Here is a 14,489-nt window from a genome sequence, read left to right on the forward strand (position 1 = left end):
CTCGGGGTGGTGGCACACGCAGCAGCCCTGTGTGCACGTGCACCTCGTGTGAGCTGGAGTCGTGAGCAGTGCAGAGGGGGATGCAGGGATGGCTACAGGGATACCTCAAACCAAAGCATCCCCCACAGAGCCCCCATCTCTTCTGCCTCTGCCCTGAGGTGTGGGGGTGTGAGATGGGGGAATCGGTTCTCAGGTTTTTGGGCGCTGGGCTGCACATCACTGAAAGCAATAGGGGCTCTCCTGCAGGGGCTGTGAGCACAGCAGCGCCTCTGGGAGCTCTCCCACCCCGCAGCCATTGCAGCAGCTGCTGCTTCGGGGCACGGGGCGTCGCAGTTCCTTCAGCAACCCCTTCCAGCTCCACCGCGCAGTTCTTTGGGGAGCTGGGAGCGCGTGCTTCCCTTCGGTTCAGCCAATTGCGCGAGGTGGGAGGAGCGGAGGGGCCTTCGTCCGGGCGCTTGGGAGCAGGAGGATACGGAGCTTCATTTTAAGCCGGCTGCCGCATGGCTCGGTGCCTGCGATCTGCCCCGGCGGGGCCGGGAGGGCGTCGCGCAGCGGAACTGTCTCATCTTTACGCCGTTGTGCCGTAACCCGAAGCCCCGCAGGATCCGGCCCGGGCCCGGAGTAGTACGCGCTTCCTATCCTCCTCTGCGCATGCGCGCCGCTCGCCCCGCCCACACGCCACCGCCACGCGGCCGCGCCTGCGCACTGCGGCGCCGTGACGTGACACGCGCGCCGCCGGTGGAGGGGCGGGGGAGCGGGTGGGGGCGCGGAAGGGACGGGGCAGGAGCGGGCGGTGCGGGAGCGCTCAGCCCCAACCCGGCCCGGCCCGGCCCGGCCCTCGACCCGGCATGCGCCGCAGCGCCCGGGAACATGGCCCGGCGGAGCCCGCCGCGCAACGGCGTCGGCGGCCACGGTACGGCCCGGCCGGGCCCGGAGCGGCGGGGGCAGCGCCGCCTTCCTCAGGGGAGTGGGCTGGGGGCGCGCGAGCGCCACCTCGCGGGTGTGGGGAGGGACCGCCCGTAGTGCGCCCCCATGCGGCGGGGCGGGACACAGCGCGGAGGGGCGGGCGGGGCGCCGGGGGGGGGGGGACGTTTGGTTCTGGGATGGGGCACCGCGGGCTGCGGCTGCTGGGGACTTGTTGCTGCTGTCTGTGCCTTGGGGGGGGGGGGGGGAAGCTGCTGTCGCCAAGGGAGCGCTGGGTGCTGTGACGCTGGTGCTGTGTTCAGAGGGAGCTGAAGCTCTGCTGTAGGCTGCCGTGGTGGGTTTTCGTCCAAAAAGTTTTCTAAAAAAAGACAGTCAGCGCCCACCGCTTCACTGCGTGGCTCCGGCGTGCCCCACGAGCACCGAAACCCACGGGGCAGTGGGTGGTGGGTGGCAGGGAGCGGCTGCCCCACCCAGCTCCTCCTGGCCCACATCCTCTGCAGTTCCTCATCCAGCAGATCCGGGCTGGGTTCCCTGCATCCCTTGGAAAAACCCTCCAAGGAAGGGTGGTGTTGGTGGCTTCACCCTGCATGGCCCTACAAAGCCTCTGAGCAGTGTGGTGGGAGCTGTGCGTGCCTGGGGTGGCCCTGGACTGACTCCCTGCTGCCCACCTGAGGTTGTGCTGACCTGCAGTGTGGGCAGGATGAAGCAGTGCCCTTCCTCAGCCACTCAGTAAATGCTTCTGTGTGTTTAACCCTTGTGAAACCCACCTGCTGTGTGTGTTATTCTCTCCCCTACCTGCCCCAGTTCCTTTAATAACGGCTGACCTGCACAAGGATAACAGCTGGCAAGTTTGTGTTTGTTGGGAGGTAAGTCAGTACATTGCAATGCATGTAACTAGTTTAAATGTGACCCTCCTTGGGACAGCTGCTGTCAGTAGCAATGTTCAGACTTCTCCCAGGGCCGATGGCAGCCAGGAGCTGCTTTTTGGCCAGGAATCAGCAGGAGCATGAGGCCCAGGTCCTACAGAGTGCTCAACACCTGAGCTGGGGCTGAGTCAGCCCTTCCTGGAGCACAAACAGTTGCAGAATGGTTCTGTGCTGCCATCACAGTCCTGAGTGGAGCTGTGATGCGTTCAGGGCAAGGAACAGCTCAGTGGCACTTCTGTGTCAGCGGGGCACGCAGTGCTGAGCCTGTGCTGGTCGTGGCGTGGGTTGTCCATGGTCTGTCCCAGCAGGCCTGCGCTGACGTGTCCTGTTACCTTTCTTTGTGGTTTTCTTGCAGACTTTGACTCTAAGAAGAAAAGAAAAGTGGCAGATATTTATCAGGCCCTGAGCAGCGACCCCATCGACGTGGCGGCGCTGAGGCGGATGGCGATCAGCGAGGGTGGGCTCCTGACCGATGAGATTCGCTGCAAAGTGTGGCCAAAGCTGCTGAGTGTGAACACGGATGATCTGCCCCCGCTGCCAGGTACAGGGCAAGCCAGACTGGGCTCTGATGAGAATCCTGCCTTAGGTTCTCCCTGCGTTTGCTGGAGCTCTTCCCATTGAGCTCACACAGAAAGGGACTCGTGCTGCGTGATGAACACCATAGGCTATGCGCTCCGTATCGTGCGTAAACGGCAGCTCAGGAAACAGAGGACTTCCTAAACCAACACTTCTGTTGTTCTCTGGAGGTGTCATTATCTTTAGTGACAGTGCTAGAAACAGGTTTGCTTTAGATGTGGCTCTTGTGGCATGGTGTGGTTGGCTGGCGCACGTGTGTCAGATGGTTTTGGTCACTCCTTGGTCAGGTGGATGTGCTGAAAACTGCTGGGTGGGATATGCTGAGCTGTGTGCCAGGTGCACATGGAGCAGTTTGTGTGCAGCCTGTGTGATTTGCAGTCAGAAGAGGAGGAGGGGAGTTGACCTGCATGCAAAACCTGTGTGGTTTTAAACCGTAGGAGCTCAAAGTTCTGCAGCTGTCACAGACTGTGTTGTTGCTCCCCAATTTGTGGCCATTCAGAAGTGTGAGTATCCCTGTTTCAGTCCAGAGCTGGATTATGCCAGGTGGTCAGAGCTGCTGGAAGACAGCGTTTCATGTGACAGCATAGGTGGTGTGCCAGCAAATTCTTTTATCTTCTCTCAGAGCTCTCTTAGCTACCAATGGGTGTTTGGTTTGGTTGGTTTTGTTCCTCTGAATTATTTCTTTCAACCATTCTTCACAGTCTCCACAGCATGTCCTGCCTTGCTGAGTGTGCTGTGGATTTCACAGCAAGGCTGTGGAGCTAACGTATTTCCAGGAACTCTGGGGGTGGTGTCAGTTTAAGCATTCTAACATCTGTTTAAATAAATAATAGCCTTGTTTCCTTTCACTGGATCGCTGCTCGTGCAGCAGTGAGAGGACAGGGCTGGTGTGTGACGTACAGAGAACGGGATGAGGGTGATGTGTGTGTGGCCTCATCCTCCAGGCCACTTCCATCGCCCAGCACTGTTCCTGGTACCTTTGCTCTACTCCACACTGACCTGTTTCCTCCTTTCAGCAGGAAAGGAGCTGCGGGAGAACAATAAGGATTACCAGCAAGTGCTGCTGGACGTGCGGCGCTCCCTGCGGCGCTTCCCACCAGGTGAGAGGGGCTCAGGGCGAGTGCCCGACCTGCACTCCAGGGAGGCTGACTTCTAGAAAGCCTTGTGTCAGCTTCCAGCAGCTTATTTGCACGGTGGAGCTGTTTGCAGGCAGCTTCCTCCAGCCCTGCCTGGGCTGCAGCTGTGGCCTGGTGCTTTTCTCACAACTTACACTTCCCCGTCCACGCTGAGCCCCTCTGCACGGTCCTGTGCTGCTGAATGGTGTCAGCACGGAGATGTCCGATCCTACACAGCCCTCACCTGCTCTGAACAGGGGGAGATTAGGATTGATGGAGTGCTTGAGAAATTGACCACTTGTTTCAGTGTATTTTAGACCAGGGATTATGGCCAAGGGGGTGTGGAAGGCAGTGCTGTTTGTGACTGGAGCAAATTCTGCTTTGCAGCAGTCAGATTTCTCTCAATGGTTCGTGCACCGAACTGAAGAGAAGTAACCTTTAGAAGCACAAGGTTTCTGCAGTTGTTTAGTTCTGGTGGGTGGATGGTGCCTTGTTGTGCTATTTATAAAGCGTGTAATCCAGCAGCTATCTAACTCTGCACAGCAGCCATTATTCCTGGCCAGGATCTGCTCCCCCTTCTGCTGCCTTTATTTTGCATAAACAGTTGATTCACTCTGACTCTCTTTCAGCTGCGTGCAAGCCTGATTCCTGAAGGGTCTGCTGCTGCTTCGTTTGTTTGGTTTTGCCCTTGAGTGGCAACCTCCTCCTGCCTATTTTTAGAAGCATTAGTGAAATAGGGGAAAAGGAGAACTTTGTCATTGCAGGATCTCCGCTGGGACGTTCTGCTTGGCTGTAGGGCATTTTATCTGTTGACAGGGACTGCCAAAAAACAGCTGCAGCTGTGCATGGCAGGAACAGTGTTTTTCCCGTGACATCCTGTCCCTGAACACATGTTGTTAGCAGAGGACCAATATGAAGTAGTGGTGATTGAGGCCTCACAGTCTGATGCAGCTGGCACGGTTTCTGTGAAAACGTGTGCTGTTTAATTTTTTCTAGAGCCTTTGGGAAATTAAAAATGATGAAAATGTCCTCAGCAGTGCTGGATGTGCAGCACAATTCGCTCTTCACAGCTCTGTACAAACATCCATAAACCCTTCCCTGTCACCCAGGGTGACTTCCTGGCAGGTAGGGGCACTGCAGCTCTGAAGGTTGAGCAGGCTCACAGCTGCCTGGCTTCTCCAGGGCCAGCAGGAGCAGCGTTAGGGTCTTTCTCAGCCCACTCCCTGTTGTACCACATCCTTTGTGATCGTGTGGGTTGATAAGGGTGCAGGCAGGGAGCAGCAGGTGATGCAGCCCATCACAACAGTGCCTTGTCCCCACAGGGATGCCGGATGACCAGAGGGAAGGGCTGCAGGAGGAGCTCATTGATATCATCCTCCACGTCCTGAAGCGCAACCCGCAGTTACACTACTACCAGGGCTACCATGACATCGTGGTCACCTTCCTCCTGGTGGTTGGGGACAGGCTGGCCACAGCTCTGGTGGAGAAGCTCTCGACACATCATCTCAGGTACTCAGAGACTCAGCCAGAGGGGAGGAGCTGCTGTGTGTCTGTCCTGTGAGTGGATGCAGGGTGGCCTGTCCTGAAATGGGTGCAGGAGCCTGCAGGGCAGAGCCTGAGTTAGGGCTGGCTGCTCAGCTTGTCTGCACCCAGGGGTAGTGCTGGAGAGCAGCCTGGCCTCGTGATGGCACGTGGATTTTGCAGGGAGTTGTGCTCTGGGAAAGGGGTAACCGAGAGCTATCAGTTAGTTTGTATTATCTCTTGAAGATGAAAAAAGCAGTGCACATGCATTATTCATAGTTCTCTGGGCACGTGTCCTGGCAGGGCCTCTCTGGCTCCTAGGGCTCAGCACAGTGCTTCCCACTCAGCCTTTATAGAGCCCTGGGAAGTTCTGCACTGAAACTGTGGTCTGTACAGCCGGTGTCCTAAGTCCCAGGTTAAGTGCCTTCCCTCTATGTGTGTTATGAAATGAGAGCAGGCCTTCAAGCTGGTGAGTGCTTTGGAGGGGTTTTGAGCTGAAAAGGCTGTAGGGCTCATGCGTACAGCAAAGAAAGAAGTGTGTGTTGACACTGCCATGATTGCCTGGGTCCAGGTTTTCTGTGCACATGAGCTGTGTGACCCAGATTAGTAGGAAGGGAGCTGTTGCCAATAAACAGAATTCCCTGGGACTGGGAGCCACCCTACCAGCAAAGCTGTTTATTGCAAGCACATTTATTTTCTTTCTGGCTGCCTCACTGGAGGAGAACACAACTGACATTACTTCTTGATAGAGTTCTTTTTAAATCTTTTCTCAGGGATTTTATGGACCCAACAATGGATAATACCAAGCACATATTAAATTACCTGATGCCCATCATAGACCAGGTGAACCCTGAGGTGCACGACTTCATGCAGAGGTACGCAGACGTTCCTTCAGAGCCTCCCAGCTCTGCCCTGTTGTTCTCACATTACTGTACTTGGGGCCCTTTGCACCATCCCAGCCCCAGCACCACGGTGGCTTCTTCAGAGCGAATCAGCAGCTGGCCCACAGCTCATGGCAGCAGTCCAGAGCCACGTGGCACCCTGCTTCCAGGCAGACCCAAACGTGTGCTGCCTATCCTGGGGGCTTTTAGATGATGGTATCTTCACCCCAGTGGCCTGTGTTGGAAAAGCTGGGGGTTGCATTGTCTTGCATTCCTTGTCATGCAGAGCTGGCACCACTGCTTTGTGTGCCCAGGTTTGGGACTGCTGTTGCATCTCTGGTTTGTTGCTAGCTCTAGGGATAACTGCTGGGTTGTGCAGGAGGAAGGCAGAAGTGTAGTCTGGATAGAATAAAGCAGAAGTGGGGAGGTAAGTTGGAAGGGTCTGTGCAGAGTCCTCTCCTGGGCAGCTGTCCGTTGGTGATCAAGTTTACAAATTCCAGAACGATGCTGAGTTTCAGGGTTGGCTGTGCTTCAGCAGTGTTCCCCAGCTGCCAGCAGCAGCTGACCTAACCACGCTCTCCGTCTGTGCAGTGCGGAAGTGGGAACCATCTTTGCTCTCAGCTGGCTGATCACGTGGTTCGGGCACGTTCTGTCTGACTTCAGGCACGTCGTGCGATTATACGACTTCTTCCTGGCTTGCCATCCACTGATGCCCATTTATTTTGCTGCCGTGGTACGTACTGGCTGGAGTGGTGCAGGGGGTGTCCTGAGCCCCAGTGCGGTGCTGGTAGTTGGGGGCTGCAGGGAAGGTCTGGCAGTGCTGGTGCTCTGCTGTCCTCTGTTTCTCTTCCCATATGGGCAGTGTTTCACAGCAGAGCATCCCCTTGAGGAAGGGTGGATCGTTCAGACAGAAGTGAAATGTTTTCCTCTTCTGGCCCTGAAGTGTCTGTTGGGTGACAAGGAGTTGTCCCCGTTTCCTTGTCTGTGCTCAGTGCTCTCTCTCCTCTCTGCAGATTGTGCTTTACCGGGAGCAGGAAGTTCTGGACTGCGAGTGCGACATGGCCTCAGTGCACCACCTCCTGTCCCAGATCCCGCAGGACCTTCCTTATGAGACTCTGATCAGCAGAGCCGGGGACCTTTTTGTCCAGTTTCCCCCATCTGAGCTTGCCAGGGAGGCAGCACAGCAGCAGGCTGAGCGGTGAGTGCAGGGCAGCCCCGTGCCCCCAGCGTAGCAGCAGCGCCTGGGTTCTGCACCCTGCCGTGGCCAGGCCTCGCTGCCTGGTGAAGACCTCCCTGCCCCAGCTAGTTGGCTCTGGGGCACTTCTTGACCCGTTCTTCTCTTGCAGGACCGCAGCTTCCACTTTTAAGGACTTTGAGCTGGCGTCAGTGCAGCAGAGACCAGACACTGTGTTGAGACAGCGCTTCAGGGAGCGGCTCCGGGGGGAGGAGCGGACAAAATCCATCCTGACAAAGCCAAGGACCAACCGCTTTGTCAAGCTGGCGGTGATGGGGCTGACGGTCGCCCTGGGAGCAGCTGCCCTGGCCGTGGTGAAGAGTGCCCTGGAGTGGGCGCCCAAGTTTGAACTGCAGATTTTCCCCTGAAGCCAGAGGAAGCGCTTTCCTTGTTGTCACATCCCACGTCCATGTGGGGTGACGTTTGGAAGGACGTGTCTGGAAGCAACCTGCCTGAAGAGTTTTCTGTTCCTGCTGCGTCCCGTGACGCTCTTGGCCTTTGTGACAGAGACTGATGGGAACCAGTCCAGCAGGATTGTTCCCCACACCGACACTCACCTTGTTTTCTCCTCCCTGTGCAGGGGCAAGCAGGTGGACACTGCCGCTGTACGGATGAGTCTGGCTCTTCCAGCCTTGTGCAAGTGGCCGCGAGTGGTGAGCTGTGCACGGGCTGTGCTGAAGCAATCCCATCTCCTCTGTTAGGGATAATCAGTGGGAGTGAGGGCGGGTGCTCACCTGGGGGAGTGTCAGGGCAGGGTTGGCCTGCTTAGGGATGAGGGGCTTTTACACGCTCCTGAGGAACCGTGGAGCCCTCTGGCTCCATATTGCTCCAGCTGCCAGGGCAGCCTGCCTTCTCCATTTATATTCCCCAGTGCTCTGACCCTCCTCTTTCCATACAGGCAGCCCCTCAGTAGAACCAAACCTGCAGCACGCCCCTGTCATCACCCTGCCATGAGGTTGTCTCCAATGCATAACAATTTGTGATCCCACTTTCTTGTTTGAGGTCTGGTCAGCTTGCAGGGACAGGTCCAGCGGGGTCCTGTGCTGGCAGCAGCAGCATGGTCATGTATCAGGTCAGTGAGGTGAGGCAAGCTGTTGTTCATCCTGCCTGTGCCAGATCAGTCACCACGAGCATTAGCAGAGCCATTAACACTCCCTGCAGATTTTCACAGCTCGGGGAGCAGACCAAAGTAGAAAAAGTTTTTTTTTTCTACAGTTAGAAACAGTTTGTACAGGACAAAAGTCTGCTGCAGACATCTGTCATAATTCTCCCCCACGAGCTGATCAGATCTGGTGACACCCCTCAGTATAACACAGATGAGGGCTGTCCCAGAAAGGCCACCACCCACCTGTCCCACCTGGCCCAGCCTCGCTGCTCCCTGCCTGCCAGGAAAGCTCAGCAGCAAATTCTCAAGAGCTCCGTATCCCACTGACACGAAGCCAATAGACACTCTATGCCTCTACCTCTCCCCTGAACTGCTAAACCTCCCTCAAGTGCCCTTACCTGCCCCTGCTGGCTCCCACCCAGCTGCCTGCCCTTGCTGTCTCGTGCCCAAAGCCATCCGTGCTGCGCCCAGGGTCTGCAGTCCTGAAAGGTTGGTTGAAGAGTGACACGTTTCTGGTTACAGAAGGAAAGTGATGCCCTGCAAGGCTCAGCACCCTCCTGTCCCTGGCCACCTGTGTGCAAATCCATCACCGCATCCATGCAAGTTTTGGGTTGCCCCGTGGGCCCTCGCTGTCTGACACAGGTAGGGAAGTGAGACCTGGTCCTGGTCCCTCACCCATGTTGGCATCTCCTGGCTGTGCCACCTCCTGGGGCCAACAGCTGCGCTCTCCCTGCCACTCCTGGGGCTGGTGGCAGCCCGTGGGGCTCTGTTCACGTGGCTGAAGGCAGAGTGCTTTCCTGCATTGTGGGGGCTGGCAGTATGGGGCAGCAGTGGCCTCTGCAGAGGCAGTAACAGTGAGGGGAGCAGGCTGTGACTTAGCACTTTAGAAATTCGTGGTACCAGAGATTGTGGTGGCTGTGCCACGAGCTGGAGGTGCTGCCGGGGGTCCTGTGCCCCTCCCTGGGCAGCGAGGGGTGCGTGAGGCCCTCCTGCAGCCCCCTGCTCTCTGCCCACCGTGCACTTTAGTTCCTGCATTGCCCGGGCTTAGGGCCAGAGAGGAGATGGTCTCTCCGGGTGCTCGAGTGACTCTGTACAGACTTATACATACCTGTGTAAATGCAGATTTGTACAAACCCTGTCGCTGTCAAATAAACACTTACTAAACATTTCCCTCCCCCTGTGCCACCTGGGCCCGGCGCTGCCACGCTCTCTGCTGCTGTGTCTGCAGCAGCCAGGGCAGCACGGGAAGAGGAGCAGGGGCCGCTGGGGCCTTTGTGCTGCTGCCCTCCCTCTGCCCGTGGCTGTGGAGCAGCAGCACGTGCTCTTGCCCTCAGCTCTCCCGGCCATCCCCATGCCAGCAGCTCGGGGATGGAAATAGCCTGACCTGGGGACCCATTGTGTGCCTGGGGCAGGCTGCCCGGCCGGGAGGAGATCCCACACTGCTGGGCACTGTGCCCCTCTGTGGTGTCCCTGTGCTGTGGCCGGGCTGTGCTGTGTTTACCAGCTCGGCCAGGGTTATTTTTAGCTTGCTCTGACTTCCTCTGGAGGAGCAGTTTTCTGAATAGTGCTCTCAGCCCTTGGGAAGGAATGTGAAAGCAGAGGCCCTGCGGTGCTTGCTGCCCTGCAGCCCCTTCCCCAGGGAAGCATGGGGTGCTGGAGAGCTGCACTCGGGGGCCACGTGGACCCCCCGGTGCTGCCATGGGGCTGCTCCCAGCCCGGCGGGGCCTGGCAGGGTAGGTGTACTCAGTTGTCTTCACTGAGGGAAAGAAAACGATCTCGGGTGTTGTGCGACACCCCTGGGCGCTGGGGCAGTGAAGGGCAGGTGGGTGTTTGCCCAGGGAGGTTGGAGGGTGGGTTCTCTGTGCTGTGACAGCCCTGCCCAGCTCTGCTGCAGCACACACCCCCTGTACACAACACTCAGTGCCCCGGAGCTGAGCATCAGCAGCAAGAACAGCCCACGGCCATGCATCTTTTATTCACCCCAGAAAGAGCAAAAGGAGGGAAACGAAGGGGAGTGCGGTACACCTGCCCCCCCAGGTGCTGTGGTGTGGATGAACACGTGGGGCTGTGGGGAAGGATGCTGTGCTGGAGTAGAGCTCAGTGCCACCAGCTCCCACTGCAAGAGCTGGGCAGCATCAGGTGCTGCAGCCAACGGCTGTGCCTGCCCCCGTGGCTGATCCAGGAGCACGTGGAGGAGCTGTGGTCCTCTGCTGGGATGCTCTGGGCCAGGACCCGCTGGTGTCTGTCAGCACACAGGACCCTTGCAGGTGGGGGATGGAGCGAGTCCCCATGGCACAGCCAGGATCCGGGGTCAGCCAGCTGGGAGCCAGGATGGGATCCAAGGAGGGGCCTGGTTGGGTCCAGGCTGGATCTGGGCTGAGACCAGGCTGCGTCAGGCCGGGATCTGGGCTGTGCTGCCTTCTCCATCCCATTGCACCCCATCACATCCTATTCCATCCCATCCCACCACACTTTCACCACCGCTGTGAGCTGGCTTGCAGCACCCCAGCCCAAGACAGCCCCCCCTCCTCCCACCCTGCCCACCCCAACACACACAGCCTCGAGCAGGGGGTCTCCCATCACTTTACCTAGCAGCAGCAGCAGTGCACCCAGCTTCACACCTCCTGCCGGGGCTGGACGCTGTGGAGCTGGGAGGCACCAAAGGGCACTGCAGGACCGTGGGGGCTGCCCCGCAGGATGGGTGACAGCTGCTGCTCCTCTTCTCGGGGGCAGTGCGGGGTCCCCCCAGCTCGGCCCAGCACGCAGCAGAGCAGCCCCACAGTGCCCAGCACCACGGCCACGATGCACAGAGCCGTGCCCAGCAGCCGGCACGTGCCCAGAGTGAGGTTATAGCGCATGGCCTGCACGTCCAGCACCACCAGCTCCTCTTCCCCAACGTTCTCCAGCCTGGGGGGCACCATCCAGCCCGCAGCCAGGGCAGCTGCTCCCACCAGCAGGAACAGAGCACCCGTGGAGAGGGTCACCTGGGAACAGGAATGGGGGGCAGGGGGATGGGTCACCCTAGAGGAGAGTGTTGCAAGCGTTGGGGTGCCCATGAGTGGGTGCCCATGAGTGCACCTCATGCAAGATGAGAGGGAAGGAAAAATGGGGGGGGTCTCTTACCTTCCAGATAATGGGGGGCCATACACTGTGAGGATGGAGAGGTGAAGAATTGTCTGTGTCCCCGTCGGGGCCAGCACCACTGCAGTCCTCATAGAAGAGGTGGAGGTAGGAGCGCACCCCGTACCACTTCCCCCGTGCCACATTGGGGCCACGTGTGCAGCTGCAGGAGGGCTCCAGGGTGGGCATTGGGCCTGGGGGGTAAATGAGGGGGGGTGACACATCACCAGAGCCCACCCCACAGCCACAGAACCCACAGGGCTGAGCTATGGGCAGGATCAGGACCTGTATCAGCACACAGCAGCATTCAATGGCCAGAGATAGGGATGGAGGGGTGGCAAAAGGGAGGGACATGGCCATCACTGTGTCCCCACAGCTGTGGGGCTGCTGCTTGCAGGGACACAGCCACCGCATTCAGAGCGCCTTGTCCCTCCCCGCCACCGTAGGGACATTGCCATGGGAACTGCCTGCTCAGCCCTTCGTCACTCAGCGTGGTGTGTGAGCGAGGGAGGAGACGAAGCGTGGGACCCTTTCAGTGCTGGGCTGTGATGCTGAACAAAGCCCAGTGCCAGAGGGGCCTCACGGGGGGGGAGCTGCAGTCCCCCATTGCTGTGGACATCCTGGTGCCACCACCCCCGTGAAGCCACAGCGTCCTTCTTGAATGCAGGGGGTGCTTCCTGGGTTTGGGGAGGACCCTCATCCTGCATCCCCCACACAGCATCACCCCCACCCGCTCCCTGCTTACCTGGGGTGGGGTGGGGGGGCTTTAGCACATCCTTCCCTGTCCCAGCGCTGTCACCATCAGTGCTCACTCCACTGCCTTCATCTCCATGGGGGATCCCACAGCCGGGACCCGGCGACCTGAGGCAGTGCTGGGCACCGTCCCTGCTCCCAGAGGGTTTGGGGCAGTGGGGAGGGGGCAGCACGAGTCCTTGCTGCACAGCCGAGTGCCGTCACTGCCTGTGAGCCACTGCTGTGTGTGTGACTCAGAGCAGGGCTGGCAGTGGGGACACGTGGCTGCGCGGGCAGCACCGGGTGCTCAGCGAGGCCGGGCCGGACCTGGGGCATCACAGTGCTGTGCTGTGGGGTCTGTGTGCAGGAGCCCAGACCCACAGCCAAGGGCTGCTGCGTGCCCGGGTCACAGCCAGGATTGCAGACGGGGGCACCTCCATGTTAACACAGTGGGTGTTGTCCTGCGGGGCTTGTGGGGGTCTCAGCAGACTCAGCCCAGAGCCCGGCCCCTCCCCCAGCAGGGATGGGAGGGCAGGTGGTACCCAGGGATGCTGTGGTACCCAAGGATGCTGCAGGCTCCCTTGTTGCCGTGGCAACAGCTGGGTGGGGGAGTGATGCAAGTGCTGTGTGCCCTCCCCCCGAGGCCCCATCCTGTGGGGCTGGATCAGTGCCTGCTGCCACGCTATGGAGCCCATGGGGAGCACACCGTGCTCATGGATGCACAGCATGGTTGTGCACACGCAGGTACAGCCTGCGTGGGTTGGTAGTGGGACCCCACGGAATGGTGTGAGAGGGGGAAATATAGGATCCATGTGTTAGTAATGAGACCCCACGGAGTGGTGTGGGACCCACAGGTCGGTATTGGGACCCCACAGCGTGGTATGGGAGCCACTGTGCCCGAGCTGGAGCTGGGTGGTGGCCCCCGAAGCCCCACATCCACGGGGGTCCCCGTGTTCTGTGCAGGTTGGGGGGTGTGAGCGACGCAGGAGGAGCCGGAGCCACGTGGAGCAGACCAACACACTTTATTCCATAGTCACAACACCGGGATAACCACTAGCCGAGCTTCCGCACCACCGGCCCTGACCGCGCCGCCGGGGTGGTCACGGGTGGGACATCCCCTCCACCAGCCCAGGACAACAGCTGCAGGACCCCTCCCCAACACAACCAAAGGAACCCCGAGTGCCCGCGGCAGCTCCGGCCCGCTGGGATGCCGCCAGGGCGGCTTCTTCCTGAGAGAGGTTTGGTTTATTTATTTATTATTATTATTATTATTCACTTTTATTATTATTATTATTCGCTTTGTCTCTAGTGATGAGGATGGCGCACGCACACTCGCTCGCACACCTGGGGGGAGGGGGGGGGAGGGGAGGGGGGGCTCGGCGGGACGGACGCGGGGGCTCTACGCACTACAACCACACAGCACAGAACATCCACGGGGGGGGGGCACGACGGGTTCGGGGGCAGGGGGGGGAACCACGCGCACGGTGTAGTGCTTGAGGCCGGGCTCGGGGAGGAGGGGGCTGAGCCAGAGCCTGTCCTGAGGAAACGCCAGGGATGCAGCCCCACACCGTGGCCTCGGGGCCTGCCGGTATTCGGGGTTTGGGTCCCCGCGTGGGACGTGGCGGCGGTAGGGGGCTCCGGGGCCCCCAGAAGGCAGCGAGGTGTTGGGTGGGAGCTGTGCGCCGGGGAAGCCCTTCAAATGAACCCCAAACCCGGTTTGTGCGTGGAGCCCCTCGGGCATTTGGCTTTTCTGCTGGGTTGGAGGGGCGGGGCGGGCCCGGGGCGGTTGGGGGGAGGATGCTCTCTACACGGGGACACGTGGGCGATGCCCGCCTGCCTCGCAGGATCGAACCCGCACCGGGGCTACTAAACACCGTCGGGAACGCAACACCAGACACACGCACACCACAGCTACCTCTACACACCTACACATCGATAACGCTGAGCTCGCGGCTCCGCAGCCCCGCGGCCACGGGGGCGGGGGGGCACCCGGTGCCCTTGAGCGGGGACGGGAACGCGGCGCTCCCTGCGGCGGCAACTCCGGCGATGGGGACGCTGCCGGCAGCCCCACATTGCTCCCCATAGAGGGGGACAAAGGGGCCGAGCATCCCCCGCTCGTGGCTCCATCCAGCCCCGCTGCCACGGGTGCACGTGGGGCGGTTCGCAGCCGAAGGATGCGGCGTCCTCACAAAAAGCGGGGAGGGGTCGGGGGGGGGGGGGGATCCTGCTCTCCCCAGATTCCCGCTTGGGATCCGAGGATCTCAGAGGCCGCTTCCGTACCGCACAGACGTGGGATGGAGCCCCGCGTCCCCCGCCCCGCCGGCACCGCGGCCACGTGCTGGCGGACAGCGGGAG

General features: G+C 59.8%; 2 protein-coding genes across 3 annotated transcripts; one reads left to right on the forward strand and one right to left on the reverse strand.

Annotated features, from left to right (window-relative positions):
• The first annotated feature begins 774 nt into the window (after positions 1-774).
• Positions 775-7,970, forward strand: TBC1D20 (TBC1 domain family member 20). Of its 2 annotated transcripts, none has more exons than XM_065754360.1 (8): positions 775-913; positions 2,206-2,391; positions 3,443-3,526; positions 4,864-5,050; positions 5,836-5,937; positions 6,535-6,676; positions 6,957-7,141; positions 7,290-7,970. In XM_065754360.1, exons 1-8 carry the CDS (start codon positions 871-873, stop codon positions 7,543-7,545), a joined length of 1,185 nt encoding a protein of 394 aa, XP_065610432.1. In that variant the 5' UTR covers positions 775-870; the 3' UTR covers positions 7,546-7,970. The 2 variants fall into 2 exon arrangements, with proteins under 2 accessions (XP_065610432.1, XP_065610433.1); XM_065754361.1 differs by having other exon boundaries at positions 3,446-3,526.
• Positions 7,971-10,881: 2,911 nt separating this feature from the next.
• On the reverse strand, positions 10,882-11,591 carry NRSN2 (neurensin 2). The gene is made up of 2 exons (XM_065754376.1): positions 11,406-11,591; positions 10,882-11,266 (listed from the first exon to the last, which is right to left on the reverse strand). The coding sequence occupies exons 1-2, from the start codon at positions 11,589-11,591 to the stop codon at positions 10,898-10,900; spliced, it is 555 nt and encodes a 184-aa protein (XP_065610448.1). The 3' UTR covers positions 10,882-10,897.
• Between the last annotated feature and the right edge of the window lie 2,898 nt (positions 11,592-14,489).

This window comes from Cyrtonyx montezumae, unplaced genomic scaffold (genome assembly GCF_038088225.1).
Source record: "Cyrtonyx montezumae isolate F1298 unplaced genomic scaffold, pur_monq_1.0 scaffold_9, whole genome shotgun sequence".
Taxonomy (NCBI): Eukaryota; Metazoa; Chordata; class Aves; order Galliformes; family Odontophoridae; genus Cyrtonyx; species Cyrtonyx montezumae.

What these genes read in the sequence shown, in the direction of transcription:
- TBC1D20 (XM_065754360.1), top strand. Translation starts at nt 871, where the DNA reads ATGGCCCGGCGGAGCCCGCCGCGCAACGGCGTCGGCGGCCACG. An exon ending in CAACGGCGTCGGCGGCCACG is followed by an intron (nt 914 to 2,205) that starts GTACGGCCCGGC and finishes GTTTTCTTGCAG; the next exon opens with ACTTTGACTCTAAGAAGAAA. An exon ending in CCTGCGGCGCTTCCCACCAG is followed by an intron (nt 3,527 to 4,863) that starts GTGAGAGGGGCT and finishes TTGTCCCCACAG; the next exon opens with GGATGCCGGATGACCAGAGG.
- NRSN2 (XM_065754376.1), bottom strand. Translation starts at nt 11,591, where the DNA reads ATGCCCACCCTGGAGCCCTCCTGCAGCTGCACACGTGGCCCCAATGTG. An exon ending in GGCCCCCCATTATCTGGAAG is followed by an intron (nt 11,267 to 11,405) that starts GTAAGAGACCCC and finishes TCCTGTTCCCAG; the next exon opens with GTGACCCTCTCCACGGGTGC.